The sequence below is a fragment of the Apis cerana genome, linkage group LG11 (genome assembly GCF_029169275.1).
Source record: "Apis cerana isolate GH-2021 linkage group LG11, AcerK_1.0, whole genome shotgun sequence".
NCBI lineage: Eukaryota > Metazoa > Arthropoda > Insecta > Hymenoptera > Apidae > Apis > Apis cerana.
The window spans coordinates 11,084,000-11,107,619 of NC_083862.1; the positions used below are offsets into that span (position 1 = coordinate 11,084,000).

Here is a 23,620-nt window from a genome sequence, read left to right on the forward strand (position 1 = left end):
GTATCGAAGTAAAAGACAATAAGATTCGACTTGCAAATTTTATTTGTTTTTCGGCATGAAAATGCATTGGTTCATAAACATTATTAGTCATTATACTCCTATCCCTTCGTAAAGGATCGAAGATCGTTTTTTTTTTCTTTCTTAGCAGCGTTCCTCGAAAATACACGCTACGATTAAAGTTTTATCGACTGGTGCTTCGTTTGATATTAATTAATTCGCCTATGATTAATAAGGTTTATTCTTTCTCTTTCTTTAACTTATTAGCGCCGTGATTAGCACCTCATGCACAAGTCCACTCGACTCAAACACGACTCGTTTCGTTAAACACAGTATTCATTTCTTTTCTTTTTTTTTTATTTTTCCTCTTTAAAAATATGTGCTACATTTTTTTGTTTGTTTCTTTGTCTTCTCATCGCTATATTTAATTATATAATAATACGTATATATATATACACCTCGCATCGTTTTAATCGTTACTCGTATGTTTCGGAATAACAACACCAGTTCGTTCTATTCATTTTTTTTTCTTTTTTTTACAATCTCGATGCTCCATAATGATATTCAATCTAATGGAAGATTCTTCATCATTCGCTTTATAAATGTTTCCTGTCTTTTTCCATTCTTTATTCAACATTATTGGCATTACTTGTTTACACTGGTTTCTCTTTTTTTTTCACCATTTTTTTTTCGTTTTTTTTTTGTTTTCTTAAATCATCTACCGCTACGGTATCTTCGGAATTGATTAGATATTGACTACTTTCAAGATTCGTTGCGTGGGAATTGTTTTTAAATTTATTCATCGCGCGACGATAGCGTTCGCCCATTTTCACATTTTTACATTTTTACATTTTATAAAACTCGTGAATTTGATAAAATTATAAATTCCATCCTCATTTATGATCTCTTCTATAGAACGAGCGCTATCATCCGCGTTAATTGAATCGGTGATTAAGGGAATGAAGTAAAAATGGAATTATACAAATAAAAAATGAAATTATCGCTATCAAATTTAATCAATAAAGTAAAATAATCTATATATAAAAATAATTAGATGGACAATAATGATAAATATTATTTAATTTTAGATTTCATTTATAAAGTTATAACATAAAATATTTTTTTTTAATATTGATACTGCTAAATCAAATTTAGATATTTCGATATTTTAGAAAAAAAAAAATTTTTTCTGCAATTTGCCCTTCGTATCACCGATGCAATTTTTCTTTGAAATTTTTCAAGAAATTACTCTGCATCATTGCACGTTTCACGCCGTAACAGAGTACAACAGAGGTACCATTTTTTTTTTTATTCGTTCAATCGATCTCGTTCCATTCACCACGATGTTACATTCTATATGTGAATCGTCCATTTTCCAATGGTGAAGCTTCTAAAATTTACTCAGTCATATAGGTATTAGGTACAAAGAATCCTATGAAACACAATGGAAAATCGAACTCGTGGAAAAACAAATTCGAAACAAAAGCCTAGAGTTTTTTTATGTTTTTTGGAATACAGGCGGTGCGATCGTCTGTTTAAAATTTTTTTTTATTTTTATTTATTTATTTTTTTTTATTTTTCTCATTCACTCGATAAATTTCGTTATTATATATTTGGCTACAAAGTCGCTGGCCCTTTCAATTATCGCGTCGCTAAGTTTTATTCTCTTCTAAAAAGTTTTTTCTATCTAGCTCTCACTTTATTCTCCCGTCGCGATTGTTCGTTTATTTATTTTATTTTTCTTTTTTTTTTTCTTTTTTTTTTTACAATCGGTATCTTGCGTAACAACGGTATTTTGAACAAGTTTTTCGATAGAAAATTAGCAAGAAATATATAGATTTCTTCTCGGCTTCTCTAAATTACGGTGGACGCACCGAACATTTGGGAAATGAACGACCCAAAGATTTACAATTTTTTTTTTTTGTTTCGCAGTTGAGCAAGCATTACATGCTTTTTCATCACCAGCCATCGTCCAATAATGTACAAGTGCTAACGCGACACCCTGTGGGTTACTTCTCTTTCGTTATCTATATAGAACTTTTCCGATGGGCTGTCACATTGAAAGGATACACATAAGATGTAGCCTGGTATCGAGAGTTCTATTTTGGAAAACTTCACATTCACGAAAAAAGTGTAAAAGTGATGCCAAGTATCTCTTCTTCGTTTTATCTAACTCGAAAAGAATGATTGAATAAGAGATTGAGTGAACAAATTTTTATTTTTCTCGTAAAAAATATACGTAGATGTTAAATATATTCGTCGTGTTAAAATTTTTTTAATCAGAAAAGATTTTATGATTTTTTTACAATGATTAATAATAAATAAATTTAAAAATATTTTTAATTCACTATTGAATAAATAAAATTTTTTAAAATTCATTTTATGAAAAATATGAATTTAAATTCTTTTCTAATTTTTACAATGACTAAGTTTCCTCTTTAATAAATAAATAAGGTTTGAAAATACTTTTAATTTTATGGAATTATTTTTTTTGTGACGTAAATACGTTCATTCTATCCTACGTAATAAATGTAAATTCAAGTATATTATTCCGCAAATAAAATTTGACGAAGTAGTTTTACGTGTTTTCCGTTCAATTGAATTTGAACAATCGTCGCGGAATTATAGAGATTGTTTTGTTTCAGTGATTTTCCATACTCCAAAGACTGTCTGCGAAGAAAAGTCTTCGTGAACTTACGTAATCAGCTTGCACAATTGCAATGTCAACGACACTCGCATTAGATTTACGTAAAAACAATCGAATCGCATTGTGAATAAAAATGCTGTTCATCGACTAGTTAGATTAAAATATCGACGCAGCTATTGTGAAAGCAAATTGTCTTGGATACTTTCTGAAAACGTCGATAATGGTAAGTGAAAGAAAATATTATAAATCGTGTCATAAAATTCGATCAATTTGAGTAAATGCAATTTTCTAATAATATTAATATTATATATATAAAAAAAAAAGAAACGTTTAGAAAGAAATTTTCAGATATTTTTAATTTTTTCAATTTTATTTTACTTGTTAATTTGCTTTTTTCTATTTTTCTTTATTATATGTTAATAATGAATTTTTTATGATAATGATTAGAACGATGAGGTATATGAAGTTAAAAGTTCATAAAACCGATTCGTTGTAAACAATTGAGCGATTAGTATAAATCTCTTTCAATGCACCATCCGTTCGATACACCAACTATCGATAATTTTCGATTATTAGAGCCTAACATCGATCAATGAAGATCGTTTAGTCTAAATAAAACTGCATTTATCAATTATGACGAGACGATTATCGAAATATCATTTTCAAGTCAGACGCAAATGTTTTTTGTTTCAATTCAACATATGTGACGATGAGTATGCATGATAAATGAGTGTGATAATCATTAGTGAATGATGATTTTAAAATCGTGAACAATTTTCGTGAAACTAAAAGTATTTAGCATATTTCCATATTGCTTCATCTTTTGTGTCTCCTGTCAACGGTATGTTATAAATAGTATAAGAGAAATAGAGAAATAGGGAGAAAGAGATAGATAGATAGATAGATTAGATAGATGAATAGAGAGCTCATTAAAAAAGACTGTTTCCCTTTAACTCGTGGTCGCTAGATCATCCTATATAGATTAATAGGTATTACGTTACTTAGTAATTTGTTGGTCATTTTATGTAACAGTTAGATGGCGACAGCCCGCTAGTTAATATTTGGTAAAGATCTTAATAAAGTGTTTGAGAGTTTAAAACTGTTTAAACGCTACCGTTATTCATCATAATAATCATAATAATCCGTAATAATCATAATAATCATCCGTAATAATAACAACAGTAATAAATGACCAATATGTATTAATAACGTGGTAATTCTCGTATAAATCGAACGGAGAAATCGATTTCTCCGATTTATGTTTTCTTCGTTATTTATCGTCCTTCTCTTTTACCCCTCTTCCCACCTTTCCCCTTCTATTTCCCTCCTCCCCTTCTCATTTATTTTCCGTACAAGACGATCGATCGCAATCATTTTGCGATTTTCGTGCGGATATCCGCGCTGTCACACTGTCTTACGCGTGTCAAGTGTCAACATCCTACGTCTTCCAATCCCTTGATCGAGAATTTGTTTCTCCCTCCCCCTCCCCTCCATCTTCGACTGCATCGTCGATCCGTCGGCCCATCGATCGAAAGTTTAGCTAATTAATCGTAACAGGAAGGAAGAAAGTATACGAGGGTCAACGTGGAAACAACTCTGTCTCTGTTCAACTACATTTATGTACAAAGATATAGTCCGATTTAGCCTACGTTCCGATTACGCCTGACCTTTTTCTTCTTTTTTTTTTTTCTTTCACAGCGCGATTTGTATGTGTGTGTGTATGTATGTGTGTGTGTGTATTTCATGGGTAGATTCCGATGTTCGTGTGCGCGTTTTTTTCTTGTTCCTCTTTTATTTATTTTTTTCTTCTTTTTTTTGTTTTTGTTTTTTTTTTTTTTCATTTTTTTTCGAATCACGACGCGTTTTCACGACTGTCAGCGTTGACGGGCACGAACGATTTCACGGAATGAAGGCGGCAGTTACGCACTCCCCGTGCATATTGCGCAGTACATCGCAACCGAGTGCAATCGGTTATTCTCGTATTTTCCGAGGTACACGAGAACGCGCTCCATTGTGTTATACGGTGCGCAGCGTTGAACATAGCGCGATTTTTATTTTTTCTGTAGCACAGGCTCGAAACGTCGATCGGTTGGAATAACGCAAGTATTTCTTTTTCTTTTTCTTTTTTGAAAAATTATTTTATCGATATTCAATTCGAATTTAAAAATATTTTCTCTGCATCGTTTCTTTTTCAAAGATTTAATTTAAATGGAGAATATTTTTCAATACGAATTATACTCAAAATTTGGAATAGTTTCAATGCTGTTCAAAGGTTTCAATAAAGAAGAAATGCAATATATATATATATATTTTTAGTCCTTTCTATCAACGAAAAGAAAATATAAAATATATTTTCCGTTTGCATTATTCCATTCGATCGATATCCAAAAATTTCGACACGCAAGGAATTATCATCAACAGGGGAGAACCACCCTCAAAAATCTTCTCCCAGGGGATTCGATCACACTTTGCGCCCAATTATTCTCGAGCTCATCGAACGTACAAAATACATATGTACACATGTAAAGTACACAACATTTAAACATTCACGAGACACTCTCGACGGGCGCAAAATTTGACGACGATCCTTTTTTTTTTACACGTTCGTGTATGTCGGAGAACTTGCGCGTCCCTGAACACAAAAGCGTCCTCCTCGTTTCCTTAAAACGTACGTATATAAACTCTGCATGAAACAAAGGCCATAATACACGTTTCGTATATATATATATATATATATACACTATATACTATAATATCGTGTATATTACACAATATAGTATACACATATTTACAGGTATAAACATACAAATCAATCTCGGCATATTTGCGACGGGGTAGGAGCACTTTGTCACTTTGAAAATATTTCGTGTTACTCTGACCAATACGATCGAAATAGTTGTTCGAACGATTAATCCCTCGATTAAAAAATTTTCTATTTTAGAGAAAAAGAAAGATTGGGATCCTTGTCGATCGTTTTTTTTTTTTTTAAACAGTACTCGTCAGGCTAGGCTATTTTCGTCAATATTGTTCAAAATAACGAAAATATTTCGGATGATGACAAAGATGAATTCGTCCTATATGCACACGCGGTATAGTTATTTGTGTGTATGAACGTATGAAGAAGAGTCATCGAATGAAACAATTTCACTCGGGCAATATATAGATCGCCGATTTAAAGTCCTTTTCATTGATTATCACACTGGGACGATTCTTCTTTATGCATTTTTCTCTATCCATTCTTCTCACGAAAACGAACCTTTGTTATGAGGATATGTCTACCTGCTTCTCGCAAGAAATTCATTTCCACGATTCTTCCGTATCCTTTCTCTGTTCCCTCTTTATTATCCTTCTGTTAACTCGATTATTGTTATATTTCAGACGTTAGGTCGTTCGATTTTTGGAGAGGTATTTCTCGTTGAAATAAAATGGAAGGATCTTGTATCCCATATTCTCGTCGGTAATGTGCAACATAGCTTTCAAAAAAAGGATGTTAACGATTACGAATGATTGGACGAAGCAACATGTAATAACATTTCCTTCCTTTTTCTCTGCGGCAGCTTGAAAAAAAAACGGCATTGGAGTTGTTTAAATATCATTTGCTTCCAAAGATACTGTGGTCACGATTGAACCCTCGTCTTCACGATTCTTTATCTGCTCTGCTCGATGTGTCTACTAGTAGGAGGCTACTTCACGATTTACAATCTTATGCTCGCCAGTCTAATTTTAATTCTTCGATACTCTTGATTTTGTCAGCGCGAAACAACCTCTCGAGAATTCTCAATCGAAAATTCTCAATGCAAGTTTCTTGATCGAGTAATGTATCTCGATCTTCAATCTTTTATAAGTATCGATATTAATTCTTCGATCATTCCATTCCATTGAACCTGTCTCATACGTGTCCCCCAATGCACCGTCTCGTCGATAACGTCGACGATCACCCATCCATACAAGAGCCCGTGTTTCATACATTATAATACTTAATAGAATCTCGGTCTCCTATCTGCCTAATGCATCAATAATATTGAGACTGCATGTGTATTTTTAATTTTTTTTCGTTTTTTATATATATATATATACATATATTTTTTTCCTCTTAAACTTGGCGTGGTCTTTCTGGCACTATAATGCACTTTTAAGAAATCTATATAAAAATATCGTGTGGAGTCGTCGTGTCCAGGAAAATATCGTTGAGCCGCGACAGAGAAGTAGAAAAAGAGAGGCAGAAATAGGAAGAAAGATAGGCATGAATAGGAGAACAGAAGATGAAATAGAAGAATGGAGAGAAAGGAGGATTACGTAAGGTAACATAGGACATCTTGGGTTTAAGAAGAAGATAGGAACGTTAGAAAAAAGAAAGAGAAATTGTTCGTGGAGGCGGCCAGAAAAGAGGATAGAAGACGGAAGGGGAATGAGAATGTTTTATTATGTGTCTTTTTTTTCTTCTTCTTTTTTTCTTTTTTTTTTTTTTGTTTCTTTGGTCCCGTTTCGCGTTTCGGAGTGGCCGCGAAACAACGCTTTCGAAATGAAACAATGACACGGACAAGACACACCAGGTCCCAATGTTTCAGCGGAAATGAATGCTCGATTACTTCTGAGGGCAGAGAAACGAGCCTTCCCTTTCCTCCCTATATTAACAAACAATCTTTTGTTCTTTCGCGAATGTAAAATGAATGTGTGCGCGTTTTTTTCTTCTTCTTCTTGTTGGAACAACGGCCAAGATTAGCCAAGTGATCCTTTTCTTCCCTCCTTCTTTCTTTCCAGTTCGTTGATCCGCCCACAAAAAAATCTCGATCTTCAAAATTCCCTCCTATAATTTTTCCCCCTGCGAGTCGATTGATCTTATCGCTATTCCAGTCTTCTTCTCCTTTATCCTTTTCACACTCGTTTCACGTGTGTATAACGTGTGTATGTCGTCGCACTGTATGTTTTCGTTTCTCGAAGGCGTGAACATCTTCGGGATTGATCACATTGGATAGAACCGATCTCTGGACACGGAGTGCCTCGAACAATCGTAACAGCATCGCCGATAATCGCGCGAAATCAACAATATATTACGAAACAATGCGTCGCGAAGTATCCATAATATAATAATAACACTGTCTTATATTTTTTTTTATAGGTATATTCGTATTCTTGTTTCCGCGTGTCTTCGTACGATACGCAGCGATGGAATAATTTTCAATAATAGAAATGGTGAAGAAATAGCGCTCGAAACAAATTTTGATCAATATTCTGAAGTGAGAAACGTAAACTATATTAATTAAAGGGAAACAAACTGCCAAACAAGACTACATCAAAGTAACATGGCTTTAAGAGAAGAGGATTAACAAAAGAGGAGTAACAAATTTCTTATATCTGTTATATTGTTATACTAAATATTGCAGATACTTTTGTACAAAATATTCCAACAATTCCGATTCCATCGCTACGACCGATGATGTTACCATTCCTCTGTATACATATTCATGTGTATAATGTGTACAGCTGATAAAAATCGAAGAAATGAATCGCGTGACGCGATTAATTTCGACGACGCAGCTCGTTAACATGTCTTCCCTCGTTTTTTAACCCCCCGATCACGTACTCAACGTCAACGTTTAGCCTTAATTAACTCGATTCGTGGACGCAACGCGTCCGTAACCGTCTCGTTATCGAGAGATATCGGTGTGATCGCATTCGCAAACTTGACCGACTTGATCGAACGTCACGCGATCGGAAATTCGGCCATTCCTCGATGGATGACCGTGATAAGATCGAGATGGCGTGAATTTCCGTTCGAACCCGCACAATTTTCACGGTCACACGCAATGAATACACGCGAAGAAGGGCGTCTGCGCCTCTCGGTATCGGTGAAAATTGTCACTTGAACAGGAAGTGGTAAATCAGAATGTAGGATGCGCGAGGATAGTATTTAAGGGAAGTATTAAGAGTGAATTCAACGTTTTGTCAACAATTTTTTATTTTACACTACGTTACTATCCGTAATATCCATTATAAATTTCTTTTTTAAATATAAATTAAGATTTTATTGGGAAAGAAAAATTGTTTTTGGTTTTTTTTTTATAAATATATTTTTGTTGAGTTCATCCTCACTCTAAATGACTCGTATGCATTAGTTGAGAAGAGGATTAGATTTTTTTTATAGGGTTTTATGGGAGTGATGGTTATTTAGATGCTTTAATACAAAATATTTCGAGGAACACTATGGTGTTTTTAACTTTATTATATTCGTGTAATCTTTTTTTTTTTTTTCTTTTTTTTACTATGTTTCAGGAGCTTCAATTTTATAAGAAATTTTAGCCGAGGAATGGATTAATGGCTAAGGATATTTTTTTGTCTATGAATTTTTATAAATTATTGAAGAGTATTTCTAATTTTAAATATTTCAAGGAACACTATGGTGCTTTATCCTTTATGCTGTATAGTCATTTTTTTCTAATTTAAAAAAAAGAATTTTTTATTCTTCATTTTGTATTTTTTATGTTATTTATGGCGTATATATATATATATATATATAATAAATATAGCGTTGTTGATTCTTCCAGTGAAGAACGTTAAATTTTAATGGCGAGGATTAAATTGAATTTCGCAGTGAATGGATATGCATGCGTTCAATCATAATAAAACGTCGTAGCATAAAGGTTGAGAAACGGAAGTTTGGGAATGGAATACACAGAAATGTTGAAGGTTTTCTGTAAGATAACTTACGACTTCCTGTTTCAAGTGTCTTTTCATTCAGTCTCGTTACAAATTTCGTTCTCAAGTCGTACTTTTGTTCAAATAATCCTATCTGGCGATGATTTCTATTGGGTGCATGAATTAGCCCAATTATACGATCTTACAAATATCAATTCTCTAAAATATTGAATCGAAAATAATACAATTCAAAGGAAATATATTTATTTCCATAACCAAAAAATTTCAATAACGTATTTAAAATTTTGATTTCGTTATTCGCAAATCTTCGATCTATGTTTTAAACATTTGTCGCCATGATTATTGGCTCGTAATTATTTTCTCGTAAAAATTTATTTCGTCTCTAACGAGAAAAATTGCTAACATCTTTTCCTCGATCGAAAAAGAGGTGACGGAACACTTTCTGGATACTTTCTGGAACACTTCGAAAAATTTCTGAACACATCTGATAACAGTTTTTCTGACGCCAATGTTTTCAAATGTTTAAGAACAAAAAAGAAAAGAAAAAAAAAGAGAGAACATTACATATACCAAAAACTCGTTTGTGTTTATAACGCAGTTACGTTAAATCAAGTTAGATCGTTTCATGGTCGAATTTTTTTATCAAATATATCTTCTGTTTTTTTTTATCATACCTCTCATTTAAGAAAAACAGACTACTTCCCTTCCGAGCCATCCCTTCGAAACAAGACGACAGGGTCGCATCCCCTTTGAGCTGCATCATTTTCGTCGGCAATAATTTTCGATAAAATCAATATTTACCATGGTTAGACCATCGTACGCTCACACTCACACACATACACATACACACGTACACGTGTTCACCATCGTGCGTAGACCGTTTTATAAAAAAAAAAAATTTTTTTTCTCCCTCTCTCGTAGGTACGACCTTTGTACCCCATACACTTGATATACGCTAACAATATAATATCTTATGTAACCTACGGACGTTAAAGCAGATAAGATCACTTTGCGTTCTCCTTCCATGCAGACCATCCGGACGTTTGCTTCGTGGTCTCTGTTGATGGCCCCTCAAGCTCGTCCAGCGTAATTCGGGGGGAGGGTGCGGTGAAATTCTTTGTCCTCGAATAACCTTCATCCACTTGATCGACCTGGTTTTTTTTTCTCTCTTCCCTTCGTGTTCACTTGTCTTTTAGAAAGTTATATCGCCAAATACAATCACGAGATGGTATACGCGGTCTACTTAATATTAATAATAACAAGAGTGGGAGGGAATTAGTGAATCGGAGGGGATAAACGGCCAATTTCAACGAAACATATTTCCCTCGAAACAAAACAATTCATTATGAAATCTCTCTTTAAAAGTTTTTTTCCCTTGGAGTATAAATACGTTTTCTACGAGGGTTGATGAGTTAATTAATAACTTCACGCCATGATACGCCACCACGTGATTGTACTTAATAAACTTGCGACGTTATTATAATCACAGCTCCGAAAATAGTAAATATGTTTTTTTCCCTCTATCAGCAGGAAACGAAGTAAGAATCAGCTCGCGGATAGGAGAAGATAGCGAGATAAGTGGAGCAGCGTGTGTGTTCGGAACGATTTCTCGTACGATTAAAAAAATTTGTTGTTTGAAAATCTATTCGATAGTGTGTCGATATCGTTTTCTAAAATATTCGTAAAATATTTTCCACGCTATCTCTTCCATCCCCTCGCACGCGATCCGAAGCGGAAACGAAAATTCGCGTAACGAACACAGTGTGCCGCGTATTTTATCTCTTTTCCTAATAACATTAATATTTTAATCTCCTTATAAACGCGTTCGAAAACGTTTTTTTTTTTTCTGTGCGCTCGTCCAGCTCAAAAGCCACTCTTGTTGTCCTCGTCGAGGGGAGACGTTCTCCACACGCACGTTTCCCTCGTAATGTATAAAACACACCTTATACCTGTCCCTTTTCTTCTTCTTTTTCTTCTTCTTTTTTCCACCTGTTTTTTCCCTTTCGTATTTTTTCTCTTTTTTTCTTTTTTTTTCTTTTTTTTTTTTCTTAATTCACGAGGTATACAGAGATAAGATGGAGTTCGTGTGTGTGTGTGTGTCGAATATATATTTAAATATTAAGAAAAAAGTTTTCAGGCACGCAAGTTGGGCAGGGGAGCAGCTCGCAGCGATTTGGAAGAGGACGCTCGCGTCCGTGAGTCCCTCTCTCTCGTTCGCTCATTGTGTATTCGCTCTTTTTTTTTTTTTAATCACCATGGAAACATTGGATCGATCTCCTTTCTATATGTACGTGTGTGTGTGCGTGTGTGCGTGTGTGCGTGTGTATGTGTGTGTAAGTGTTTGATGTTGGCGTGTACATAGAGTTCCCCTTTTGCTAATTGTTTCTTTTTTTTCTCGGTAAGAAGACACAGTCAATCGGGAAGAGGATTGGACCCGTTGTTGATGCTACAGCAAAACTTTCATTTTATCCGCGGCTATAAAAGTAGGCGAGTCGATTCGGTCGGCGATGGCTGAGAGGCTCGATTATTTGGCTCGGTGAAAATCGCTCGAAAAGAATCGTTGTTTAAATTCGCTATCGAGAGATCCAGACATCGAAACGTTTTAATACATCGTACACGGTGTCGTTTCTTGAGCTTTAGGCAGTCTGCGAGTTGGGGAACACTCGTTAATTTCTCCGCTGGGTCTCTCCGCTGGTCTATACTATACTTGCTACAATCAGCCCTTAAAATCGCGAAACTCGAACAAAGGGATTCTCGAAAATAGGTCTCTTAGCGCGTATTATAAATAGATAACCAAAATGAATATCATTACACGAGATACCTAACAATTATGCACGTCATAACCATCAGAGCCAGGCCGACCTTAAAACTACCATCAACCGGATGCGATATCTAAACTAGTTCGCGAACACTGGTCAACGAATTCGGTGTGAACCCGAATATGAACCCGAAGAAGCTTCCTATCCCCGAGAGAGTTTATCGTAACGGACAGAGATAGACAGAGATTCGCGGATACGGAGAAAGAAAGTGGAACAGAGATAGAGATATAGAAAGAAAGAGAGAAAGAGAGAAAGACAGGAAAAGAGACTTAGAGAACCAATTATCGCGGCGAAAGGGACTCGATGGTACGCGAGCGTCGTTCAGGGCACAGAGACACAACCGTTCACGTGTCCCGTGCCCCTTTTTAATACGAGTGCTGCGGCTGCAAAGACGAGACTCAGCTGTGTGGAGATGTGTCCGACCCCTGACTGTTGCCCAGCCCTCCCATTCCAGATTGCGAGGTGAGCCTGGTGGCCGACTGCGAGGTCGTGGTCGTGGCCACCGTGGAATGTGCCAGACTGTGATGCCTTCCGGTTTCGGGCACCAAGTGCGGCGTACGACTCGAGACTGGCGGCAGGATCGAATTGGCCGGCCAAGGGTGAAGGGACGTGGTGCTGGGCGCGCTTGGCACGCTCCTCGAGTGTGGCAGCGAGTTCGACAAATTGGCCAGAGGGTGATGGGCGGAAACGGAGATGCCCATCGTCAGGCTGTTCCCGGTTGATGCACCGCCACCGCCACCACCGCCGCCGCCGCCGCCCGTCGACGACATCGCGACAGCGGTGTCGGGGTGAAGGAAGTTCCGCCTCTGCTCCATACGCTCGGCGTGTTGGGCCAGACACCTGGTCAACTCCTCGGGCAGCAGCTCGAGCTGAGCCTGCAGCCCGGTCAGTTTCTCTTCCAAGTTCATCAGCCGATCCTCCATGCCCCCCAGACGTTCCTCCAGTGCGTCCTGACGCGTGCTCATGTCTGACACGATCTCGTACACCGTGTTCTGCGTCTGTTCGGGAGAACGATCAAACGATTAAGTTTGTATCGTAGAAATATATGTACGGATTGAATGATGAAGATGCAGGAGACTAGATCTATCGATGACGTTTTATTTGGGGAATGATTAAGTTTTTAGATTGTGAGATTATTGCGATGTTGTTGAAAACCGCAGGAGATTTGTCGATAATATTTTAACAATATTTTGTTTTTAATTAATCTAAGGTGAATATTAATTTTAAAAAATGATTTCCATCAGCGAACTTTTCATCTCGTATCACATTAACCGATTTTAAAATTATGAAGCAATATCGATCGAAAGTTGGAGAAGATAACTTTTGTTCTTTTTAAGTTTAGCATCGAGAATATTGGCTTTGCCACGAGTCCATGCAGTAGAGAAAAAGCAGTTCAACGACGTTGAACGATCAGAATTACCGTAACAGGCATTCGCAGGACTCGCGATGTAGCGAACAATTGAAAAGTTGTATGAATGGAGGATTAACGAACAACAAGCTGGAATAGATTGTATCGAGCCAATGGGAAACGATGTTTTTCACAGTGGAGGATAGAGATCGTGAAAAGGAAGAGTTTGTTCGATTTGTTGGCACAAAAGGTGGCAGACCGGCAACGACCGGATAGAATTCATCGACGAAAGCGGGGCCAAGGAAGTTTAATTGAATTCTGAGTTACTTGCGTGCTGATACCTTGGCCATATCCGTGATGGTGTTGGCATTGTCCATTAATTTTCGCTGATCCATTTTGACTTTCCTCAGCCTGAAAAGTTGGTGCACGCGAGGATTATAATCGTTCCCTGTTATACAGGGAATGTCAATCAAAATATGTCGCGTGTACATCGACTTACGCGTATATAGCCAATAGAAATTTCCGCTGATGCGTTCGAACACGTCCCGGATTGACACGCTTCACCAGCCGAGTGTGCTTGTAAATTAGCCACGTCTCGCGTAACACGTTCGCTGCAGCGTTCTTCAACTGGAACAGAACAGATCTCGTTACTCCTGTTTGACGAATAGGTATGACTTTAATGCCTTGGTGTTCGATTTTGATAGATTTATGGGAAATATATTCATTTTTCAAAATAATTTCCATTCAATTCCGTAAATGACAATTATTCATTTCATTTTATTGCCTCATTGAATCAATGAGAATATTTATTGCGAAATTTTTATCGAAAGATCGATAGATATCCATGAACGGAATGGAAATTGTTGCTACAGGAATATTTTGAATAATTCATAAATTAATATACAAAAGAAAAAAATGATTTTAATTCTTATTCTAATTTTATTTTAGCATTGGTCGAATTGCTGATCTTAACCTATATTAAATTATATTAAATGTTCGACCACAATTGACTCGTACTACTTACGCAACTGCAACGAGCTAATACTATTTGCTTAGTCATAATTCTTTTAATCGTTCGAATAGTATATTACACGATTATCATTTATATATTACACGATTTAAATGATCCATGGAATTCGAATGAAATTAAGATTCGTTAAATTTCTAGTTGCCACCGATATATTTTATCTCTGTCGAAATTAAAAAAAATAGAGGCTCGTAAAAAGAAGTTGTACAACCAATTTTCTGCAACCAATTTCACTCGCCGTTAATTGGACAAGAATTCCAATTTCTCGAATTCGCGATAAAATAGGTTGGCAATTTCGAACGTCCAATAATCGTTTGAACGTTTTGAAGAAGTTATTTATCTCAACTAATGGCGAATCTAGCAACGAGTTATCGCGAAAACAATGGTTCCATGTATACTTAGAACACGTAACCATCCTTATTGCTATTACTCTTTCGATTTATACACATCACCAAGTTAGTTATAATTCATTGATCGCGGTAAAATTTTCGATCGAGAGCCAAATACTGACGTCTGTCGTTCACATGCTGCTTCTCGACTGCGACGAAATTGAATACTTCATAAACGGGATATTGGCTCGTCGAGGTCTCAAAATCTCCCCCAAAAACTCGAAAACGTTCAATCCAACGATTATATTGACATGGACGAAGCGAAATATTCCTCCTTCTCTTCGAGAAAAGCGGATCGATCATACAGGTTACTCGAAAAAGAGGTCTGGTTTCTGACCTCCGTCATTTTTCTTTCTCTTAATCATTTTTCACGTCTATCTTCTCGAATGGCTGGCAAGCAAGGTCGAATGCAATCTTTGCCTTTTAAGCTGTGATTTCCGTGTACGAGGAACGTCGTATGGCCTGCCGACCGATCGATCGCGATGCTCTGACCATCAAGAATGGACAGAAATGACAATGACACATTAGGCGAGCTGCTCGTTTCGCGTCCAAGTAAGAAACGCGAATCTCTCTTGTTGGCAGACATTCGTATCGTTGGTCGACGAATCGTATTTCAGCGTTGAATTTTTACTTCGAATAAAGGATAAAAAGATAAAAAGAATAAATTTGACGTATTGATGATACACGGGGTAATCAGTTTTATCGTAAATCAAATTTATTTCTTATTCTTTAACTTTTTTATTCGAAATTTTCCATCACAAGGATGGAATAAACATAGCGGACGATATTAGTTCGATTAAGATCGGTGTTAATGAGAAAATGTCAAGAGTCGTTTGTTCTAATCGCTTGTTCATCATCTATAGAAGATAAGATAAGACGAAATTAATTGTCATTGGAGAATATTTTATTGTACCAGAAAGAATTCTTTCAAATCTTTAAACAATCTTAATACAATTCATAATTAATAGTTAAATTAGATTTAATGAAAAATTTAAATTGAATAAATAATAAACAAGCGAAAGGATAATTAATATGAAGGATAAATAATCAAATAACGAATTTCAACGTTAATTGTTCGTTAAATACGAGCTCGACAAAAGCCACAACATCAATTGTATCTTGCCAACGATAATAACGGCCAACATATTCTTGACTTGTCTCCGGATTATTATTCAACGTTGGAGAAAGCACCGAGACACGTATTTAACGTCTAGGAGAACAATCTCACGCAAGATGTACGAGCAGATTGCGTCTTACCCTTTTCGTTAATTGCGTATCCATCATAAAGTTGTGAACGTGCTTCTCCGCCCTGGTGAGTTCGAGCTTCCGGGAAACAACCGCCACAAGCAAGGCCGTGCATCCGGCGCCCTAAAAACACCGTCAAACGTACCTGTGAACTGGAAACTATTCATTCTACGTTTAATTGCGAAACTAGCATCCCTAATGATTACAAATTAATTTAACTAAATCTTCGTAGCTTCTATTAAAGGGGAAATAATAAGGGATAAGGTAAACGAAAAGCAGAATATATATATATATGCATGTTTTTTCCTCTTTTTTAAATTTGTTTAAATTACATGTTACGATTTTTATTATTATTATTGTTATGAATTAATGAAAATTTTTTAAAAAATTTGAAAAATTAAAATTAAAATATCCGAAGAATGGACGAAGAAGAATGTTTGTTTTTTCTTTCTAATATTATTGCAAAATGAAATATTTGATACATTTAAATGTATGATTGCGGCAATGTGTCAAATAGATTGGAAGGATAGCTTCAATAATTATTTTTAGATTTATTATATAACAATAATCAAATTACACGAATTGTCATTTGAAATATTTGTGTAATTATGTAAATAATTATTTCACATCGATAATTAATTTTTCACAATAGAAAATGAGTTTAAATTAGGAAATTAACATGCTACTCCATCATTTGCCAATATAAATCTTCTATTAAATATATTTCCTTCACCGTCATTAAATTCAAAGTTACATGTATTAATTTTTTACATTCTTTCTTTCAGGACAATTTTATAGAGCCATATATTCAATATTAAAAAAAACTACTCTCAGAAAATTACTTGTAAGTGGGCGACGTATTTTCACCGCGGAATTTCATTGGGTGCAAAAAAGATTCAAAGTAAACCGAGTTTTAAAGTCTTTCCCTCGGGCATTTCGTCACTATTCGCTAACTAAAGCCAATAGTAACATTCGATGGATTTTTTTTTTATCCAATAAAAAGTTTCCGAAGTGACTGATTCTCGAGCCAAGGAAAACTTCTTTGTGAAACAGATTTTACACACGTAAGTGGATGAAATTTCACGACTCATCGGATGTCACGTGTCTCACGTTCGAAGCTACTTTCCGCCAAAGTTTATTTTACATCGCGAAAGGGGATCTTTATTCCTCTGTGCTCTGGTAAAAATTTTTGCCAGGTCTCAATAAGATATTCAAAACACGAACAAAATTTTTTTATTTTCATTAAATTTATATGTTCACAATTTGGAATTATATCTGATTGATTCGATTTTATTAGATTAATCTAATATTTTTCTTGATACCAGGAATCTAGATGTGATACGAATGAGATTAGTTAATGAAATTTTTAGCCATGAAATAGAATCGTAGTTTGATCGATTCTTATAAAAGATAATTCTTCTGAATCAATTTTTTCGAATCGCAACTCCTTTCTTTGAAATAGAGAGTTCAAGAGAGTTCTCTTCTGTAATCGTATTAAAAAGAATAAAAATTTACAAAAACCTTGCAAAAAATTTCAAATTTCATTAAAAATCACTTAAAACCACCATCCACTTAAGAGTGACGAAAATCAGAAATCAAAATTTCTAAATTTCATATAAAACCAATTGTGATAATTATTTTCCAAAGACTATACTGCTTTCTATGAATACACATTAGCTGTACAATTGTCTTTGGACCAGATTAATTCGGAAGAATCATCCATTACGAGAATCAAAGCGATAAATGCGAGCATTTCTGGATTATCTGGCGGACGGATACGTTTGTCACAGGAAATTTCATGGAAAATTGACCATAACGATCAAATTGATTAACGATTCGCAGGTTACGAGGCTTCGAAATAGGTGAATTAGTATTGGACACGGAGTGCAGTAACAATAAGGAACCAGTCGCATTCCCAATGGAGAGATTAGACCCGGTGTCGCGTTTATTGTCACGAAGTGTCGTTTCGAATGCATCGTAACTACACTTGGCGCGATGCTGCGATCGATAATACATGGTTTTCCCTCTGTATCGTCGAAACCTACTGAATTTTCTATCGGATCTATTTCGAGAAAGGATTTATTGATTTATCTTCTTAATTGTCATGAAAGATTCAAAATTAAATTTTAATCGGTTATTAAATTCGAAGAATCGAGTTTTTCTGTAGATATTTTCAATATATGATAAAATTGGCGAGGAATACAAATTTACACAAAAAATCGTGAAAAATCAAAAAATGGTTAGGACCAAATATTCCGAATTCTCGACGATGTAAGATTTATATTCTCAATGATCGAGTGAAACTTTTTACGCGTTAAATTCATTGTTCAGAAATAAAATAGCGAAAGATTTTGGGGATAAAAATGTACAATAAATATTTTCTTTTCGAACGTGTCCAAGGAATACGAAAGGTGCATGCAAGTCACGCAAGAATTTCTGTATTAAACGTTGCATCTTAACCTTACCATTATTCCAGTGGAAACGGCTATACCTCGACCGCAATACGTGTTGGGCACGATGTCACCGAAACCGACGCTCAGAAACGTGATAGCAATGAGCCACATAGCATTAAGGAGATTCGCATGCTCCTCGTCGTGAAACCTGCCGCCGTACAACGAAAACAGGATAAAATATTAGTTGATATCCAACAGACTATTATCGAGATATAGGTAAGCCTATAAATTTCTTAGCGAGATTTCGTTAAAAGGTAATTAACCGAGTGCAGAATACTTCCTGTGATTAATAGATTAATAGAATCTTTGAGAAAACTCGTTTAATTATTCTTTAAATAAGAATTTATTTGGATAATAAGATAATTAAATGATAATTTATTTCAATTTTACCGAGAAACGAAAATTATTTGTCCTGAAACTCATTCATTAAACAAGAAGTAAACAAATTTGAATAATTTTTTAAGTTTTGTTCTTTTGTTAATAGGCGGACAGTTGATGTTTTAAAAACATTTTTCAACTTGTGTAAAGCTGAATTAATGTAGATTGTGTACAAAGAGAAACACACAATAGCCGTGAAAGTAATTATTAAAGTCTCGCAAGAGAACATTTGCGAGGGACGTCTGACCACAGATGGTCTTAATCTACTTTCTCTTGCGTCTCTTTCTTTCAGCTGCTTGATAAATTATAAACCTCTCTTCTGCAATTTTTTCTTATCCACACATTTCATGACACATTTATAATTCGTAGAAACATCAATACGCCTCAATATTTTCATACGTCCAAGTTAATTGTTTAATCCAGATAATGCACACGTTTAATTTGCATCACAACTTGCACACAGAATATTTGCAAAGTCGATAACGGGTCCACGAATTATTTGAATTCCGTTGGATTTGTAATGAATGCGTGGAATAGAAGCTCTTTCTTTCGTCTAGCTTGCGAAATTCCTTATCGGAAATCGTTAAAACCAGCCGAAACATTGAAATAACACTCGCGCGGACTAATAATCCTGCTCGTTAAATCGAGCCGCCCTAATAGGACTGATAATGTTACAGGAGATTCCTTTTAGGGCGAGAGATCTCTTTTGGCCAAAAGCCTCGATCCTGTTGATTTTGTCCGAATCGAATTCTCCCGGGCTCTCGATATTCGATACCTCGTTTCCGTTTGATATGTCACGGTTCGTTGCATTTCAGTTTCATCCTTTCGTTCGTTTTCATACCGTCGTTAATTTGTTCATTGAATCATTTTTTTCGAAGAATAATAAAAAGAGGTTTTTATTGTTAGGAGTAAATAATAATTATGTACGGTAGAAAGCTGGAGGAAAGCGTTTACAAGAAGATACGAGATTTGTGCTTTTGATCATTATATCAAATCGTCTTCACATTTAAGCTCGTCTTCGTGAAATACGCGATAAACTTAATCAAGTTTTAATTAATAAAGATTCAATTAACGTCGAGTTTAATAATTTCAATCTGTTTAGGGAGAACGTTTCGATCGTATCACAATTGAATTTTAATAGCCTATCTGTTTAACGGATGTCTTTTCTTTCCTCTGCAATTTTTCAAATTCTCGCTGTCCGCGATTTTTTCAGATTATCCAACGTAACGAGTTTAAACGCCATTAAAAGTAATTCCGGCCGTTTCGTTTTATCAATTGATGCAACCTTTTTCAATTAGCTGTCGGTATTAAGGCTTGTAATTCAGTTACATCGCACGGTGTTTCCGTTAAAAGTGCGGCTTCCTCTCGAAATAATTGAAACGATCGCACGAAAAAATGGTGGAACTCTGGTCGGAATTTTCGAAAATGACTCAAGTTTTACTTTCTCAATAAATCGAGAAAGGAAATGAACGGTTGAAACTTCTTCTTGAAATTTTTTACCAAAAAAAGTTAGGGACGTGAATCGAATCTCTATTAAGATAAAATACAGTCGTAAATTGTGAAACGAATTGTAACGCAAACGAATACGAATCAATCTTTCTTAATCACATTTTTGATAATTTTTTTCTATGGTCTTGGCATTAATCTTCATTACTATAGAATATTAAATCTTATCACGTTTCTTTTCTTTTTTTCAATCTTGAGGGAAAAGGACATTTTTGATAACTCATTTTATTTCTTTTTTGCTTGTATATCTCGGCATTAATGCATTTCATATCGCTATCAAATGCCCCCAACAATATTAAATCCCCTCGCCACCTCGTTCATAAAATAAAAATTATTCGAGGAATAATATATCATTTGAGAAAGTCAAGAATCATCCATAAAAACACGACGATAAAAGCGTGTAATCTAGCGGCTTAAAAAAAAATAAAGGGATAATCCTTGAAGGCTCGAAAAAGGTGGTGGGTTATTGGCCGTAACGTCTCACATCGTTAAAAGCATGGAAGGGCGTTAAAGGTGGTAAAGATAAGACAGTTGATACCGTAAAACGAGGTGGAGAAAACGAAGGATTATCCTGGGAAAGAAATGATAATATTGCAGTTTGAGATTCAAAAATCTATCTCCTGATATTTGAACAGTTGTAATAGATCCAATCCCTCTATCTTTAATGTGCGAAAATAGTAAGAACGATATCTAATTATCGTAATTTTAAAAGAAAATTCAAAGAGAACTTACTTTTATTTGTTTCTTATTTCACAGAAATTAAATAATAATTTAATTTTAAAAAATTTGAATATCAATTTCGATTCTAATCATGTCTTCCTCCGATGTTCTTGGAAATTTTACAACCACTCGTTCGGTGTTCTCGATAAAATACGAATGCGAATACATCGCTATTCTCTATGCACGGAAATAAGGAGGTGCCGGGAGTTTCCGGTTGAGTTCTTTTCACACGCGAATCGCTTGCTCTCGAGGGAAGCATTCCTTTCCCTCGAGAGAGTGCACGTTCGAACTCGTGTCTAAAATTCTAATTTCGAGAGAAACTGGGGCTTTGGGGAAACGGAACAACCGGAAATGAAGAAATAAGCGTCGAATGAGCAATGGTTAGACGAAAATGTTGTTTAATTTCTTTTCTAAGAAAAATTTAATAAACAAATATACATAATTTATTTCCTTGGGATCATAAGATTTTCCAATTTCAATTGTTTTTCCAATCTTTAAGAAAAATTCAACTTAACTTAGATTTAAAAAGTTTTATTCAATATAATTCTCGTTTTAAACAAATCAAATTCACAATTGACTTTAACCATGACTTTTCCAACAGATTTTAACCCAATCTAACTTAACTTGTTGATAAGTTCCTCGACCACACAAATTTTCCTCTTACACACTGCTATAAATCCTCAAAAGATCCTAACCTGAAAGATAATCAGGAAGAATCTCTCTCTCTCTCTCTCTCTCTCTCTCTCTCTCTCTCTCTCTCTCTCTCTCTCTCATGGTTTCGAAAAGAGCTTCGACAATACGTGGACGAAACCTACTTCTCCTTTCCGTCTAATGCATGGATACCGAGATAGAGAGAGAAAGAGAAAAGAATGGTGGTCTTATTTAATGATGGAAGGGGTGTATTCATCGGCGAAGAAGAAAAAGAGGGAGAGGCGGACGAGAGCTTTTGTCAGGAGCAAAGGAGGGAGAAAAAGGGAAAAATGTGCAGGCTTCGCGCTAGGCCGCGCGAAAGATGGGCAGGGAAACTTATATATTGGCCCCGAAGATTGATCGTTTCGATGGCCTTTACGATTCCCTAAATCGGCTCCGCTATTTACAAGAGAATTTAATTATAGGAGGGCCGGCAATCTCGACGCCCGCAGTAAATCCTTCATTGTCGTTTTAACAACCGCCCCCGCGTTCCATTCTCTTCGGCTCTTCGAACATTGATCTCGCCACAAGGATCTACGTGTTTGCCCCGTGTTTATCGCACGAGATCGAGGGATGTTCGTGCATTATTTATAAATGGTCGAAGTGTGCAGTGGATCTGTTTATTGATTAATTAACCCGTGCACTTGTTATTGACTCTTGTTTAATGGATCAATGGTTAACGTTACTATAGTTAAATTGCTTTGTCTTATCTTGTCTATAACTCTTCTATCGTATCGTCAGTTCATCGTGAATGTTTATTAACGTGTTTGATAATTAATTATGTTATTTGGTGGATTAATTTGTACGATTAAAACGATTTTATTATATATAAATTATTTATTAACAAGTTATATAAACATTTGATATAGATGTTCCATTGAATTTATTGCAAATTTGATTCACATTGGAATGTTGATTTTTTTTCAATATTAATCAACTTCTTTCACTTATTATGAACCTTTTTTTCTCTTATGCTCCATAACTAATAATCTAAAATCGTTTTTCTCTGATTTTCTTTAATTTACCATTCCAATATCTATTAAACCAATTATTTATATTAACGAGTTTAAGATACTTTGTCACTTATATTACGTTAAAAGCAATAATCTTTGTAGAAATTGATGACAAATATTTATTAATTTCGTAATATCGAGGTATTTCTTACCTCTCGCACTGGCGTAACGTCCACGAGGCGATGATCCATAACGAGACCATGAAGACTAGCAACACGGTGCCCGGGCAGATGGTCATCAGTGTCTTAAGGACGAATCTGGTGTTGAAGTTAATACGATTCAAGGCCCCTATGCTGCGCGACGACGCGTCGGTGAACAGCTTCGAGTGGAGCAGCATAACGCGACAGATGAGGTAGAGTCTGAAGAACATCGGCAGCGAGAGGGTGACGTCGTACGGCACCCACGTCGAGCCGAAGTCACCGCCCTTGTTCGCCAGCTTGGTCGTCCACAGGAAGTAATACTCCCCTGGGATCGGGTGGATCGCACAGATTAACAACTCGAGCGAAATCTGCGCGATCCTCTGCCAGGTCATCGCGATCCGCCAATCGTCCGCGCAGTTATCGATCATGAACAACTGTTGACAGAAAATTCCTTAATCGATTATTCGCGAATGAAGATTTCCGCTGTAATGATAAAATTAAATCTCTCTGACTAGATATTAAGAATTTTCAAATTTCAGAAATGCTTCTTTACGATTTTCCAACAAATTAGAAGAATAAAATTTCAATCCT

The 23,620-nt window shown here is 35.6% G+C and overlaps 1 protein-coding gene and 1 long non-coding RNA gene across 6 annotated transcripts in view; one reads left to right on the forward strand and one right to left on the reverse strand.

Annotated features, from left to right (window-relative positions):
• Window positions 1-24: 24 nt before the first annotated feature.
• The window catches only part of LOC107995571 (small conductance calcium-activated potassium channel protein), a 237,281-nt gene continuing 213,685 nt past the window's right edge, over window positions 25-23,620 (reverse strand). For all 5 annotated transcript variants that reach the window (XM_062081863.1, XM_062081862.1, XM_062081866.1 and 2 more), the window contains 6 exons: window positions 23,042-23,463; window positions 18,595-18,730; window positions 16,142-16,252; window positions 13,968-14,095; window positions 13,810-13,879; window positions 25-13,118 (listed from right to left, as the gene is read on the reverse strand). In XM_062081863.1, coding sequence (XP_061937847.1) covers window positions 12,519-13,118; window positions 13,810-13,879; window positions 13,968-14,095; window positions 16,142-16,252; window positions 18,595-18,730; window positions 23,042-23,463 — 1,467 coding nt within the window. In that variant the 3' untranslated portion in view covers window positions 25-12,518. The remainder of the gene's footprint in view (window positions 13,119-13,809; window positions 13,880-13,967; window positions 14,096-16,141; window positions 16,253-18,594; window positions 18,731-23,041; window positions 23,464-23,620) is intronic.
• LOC133666971 (uncharacterized) lies at window positions 17,522-23,163 on the forward strand. The gene is made up of 3 exons (XR_009831912.1): window positions 17,522-18,540; window positions 18,606-18,798; window positions 23,031-23,163. It is a non-coding gene; the product is annotated as an uncharacterized LOC133666971 (long non-coding RNA).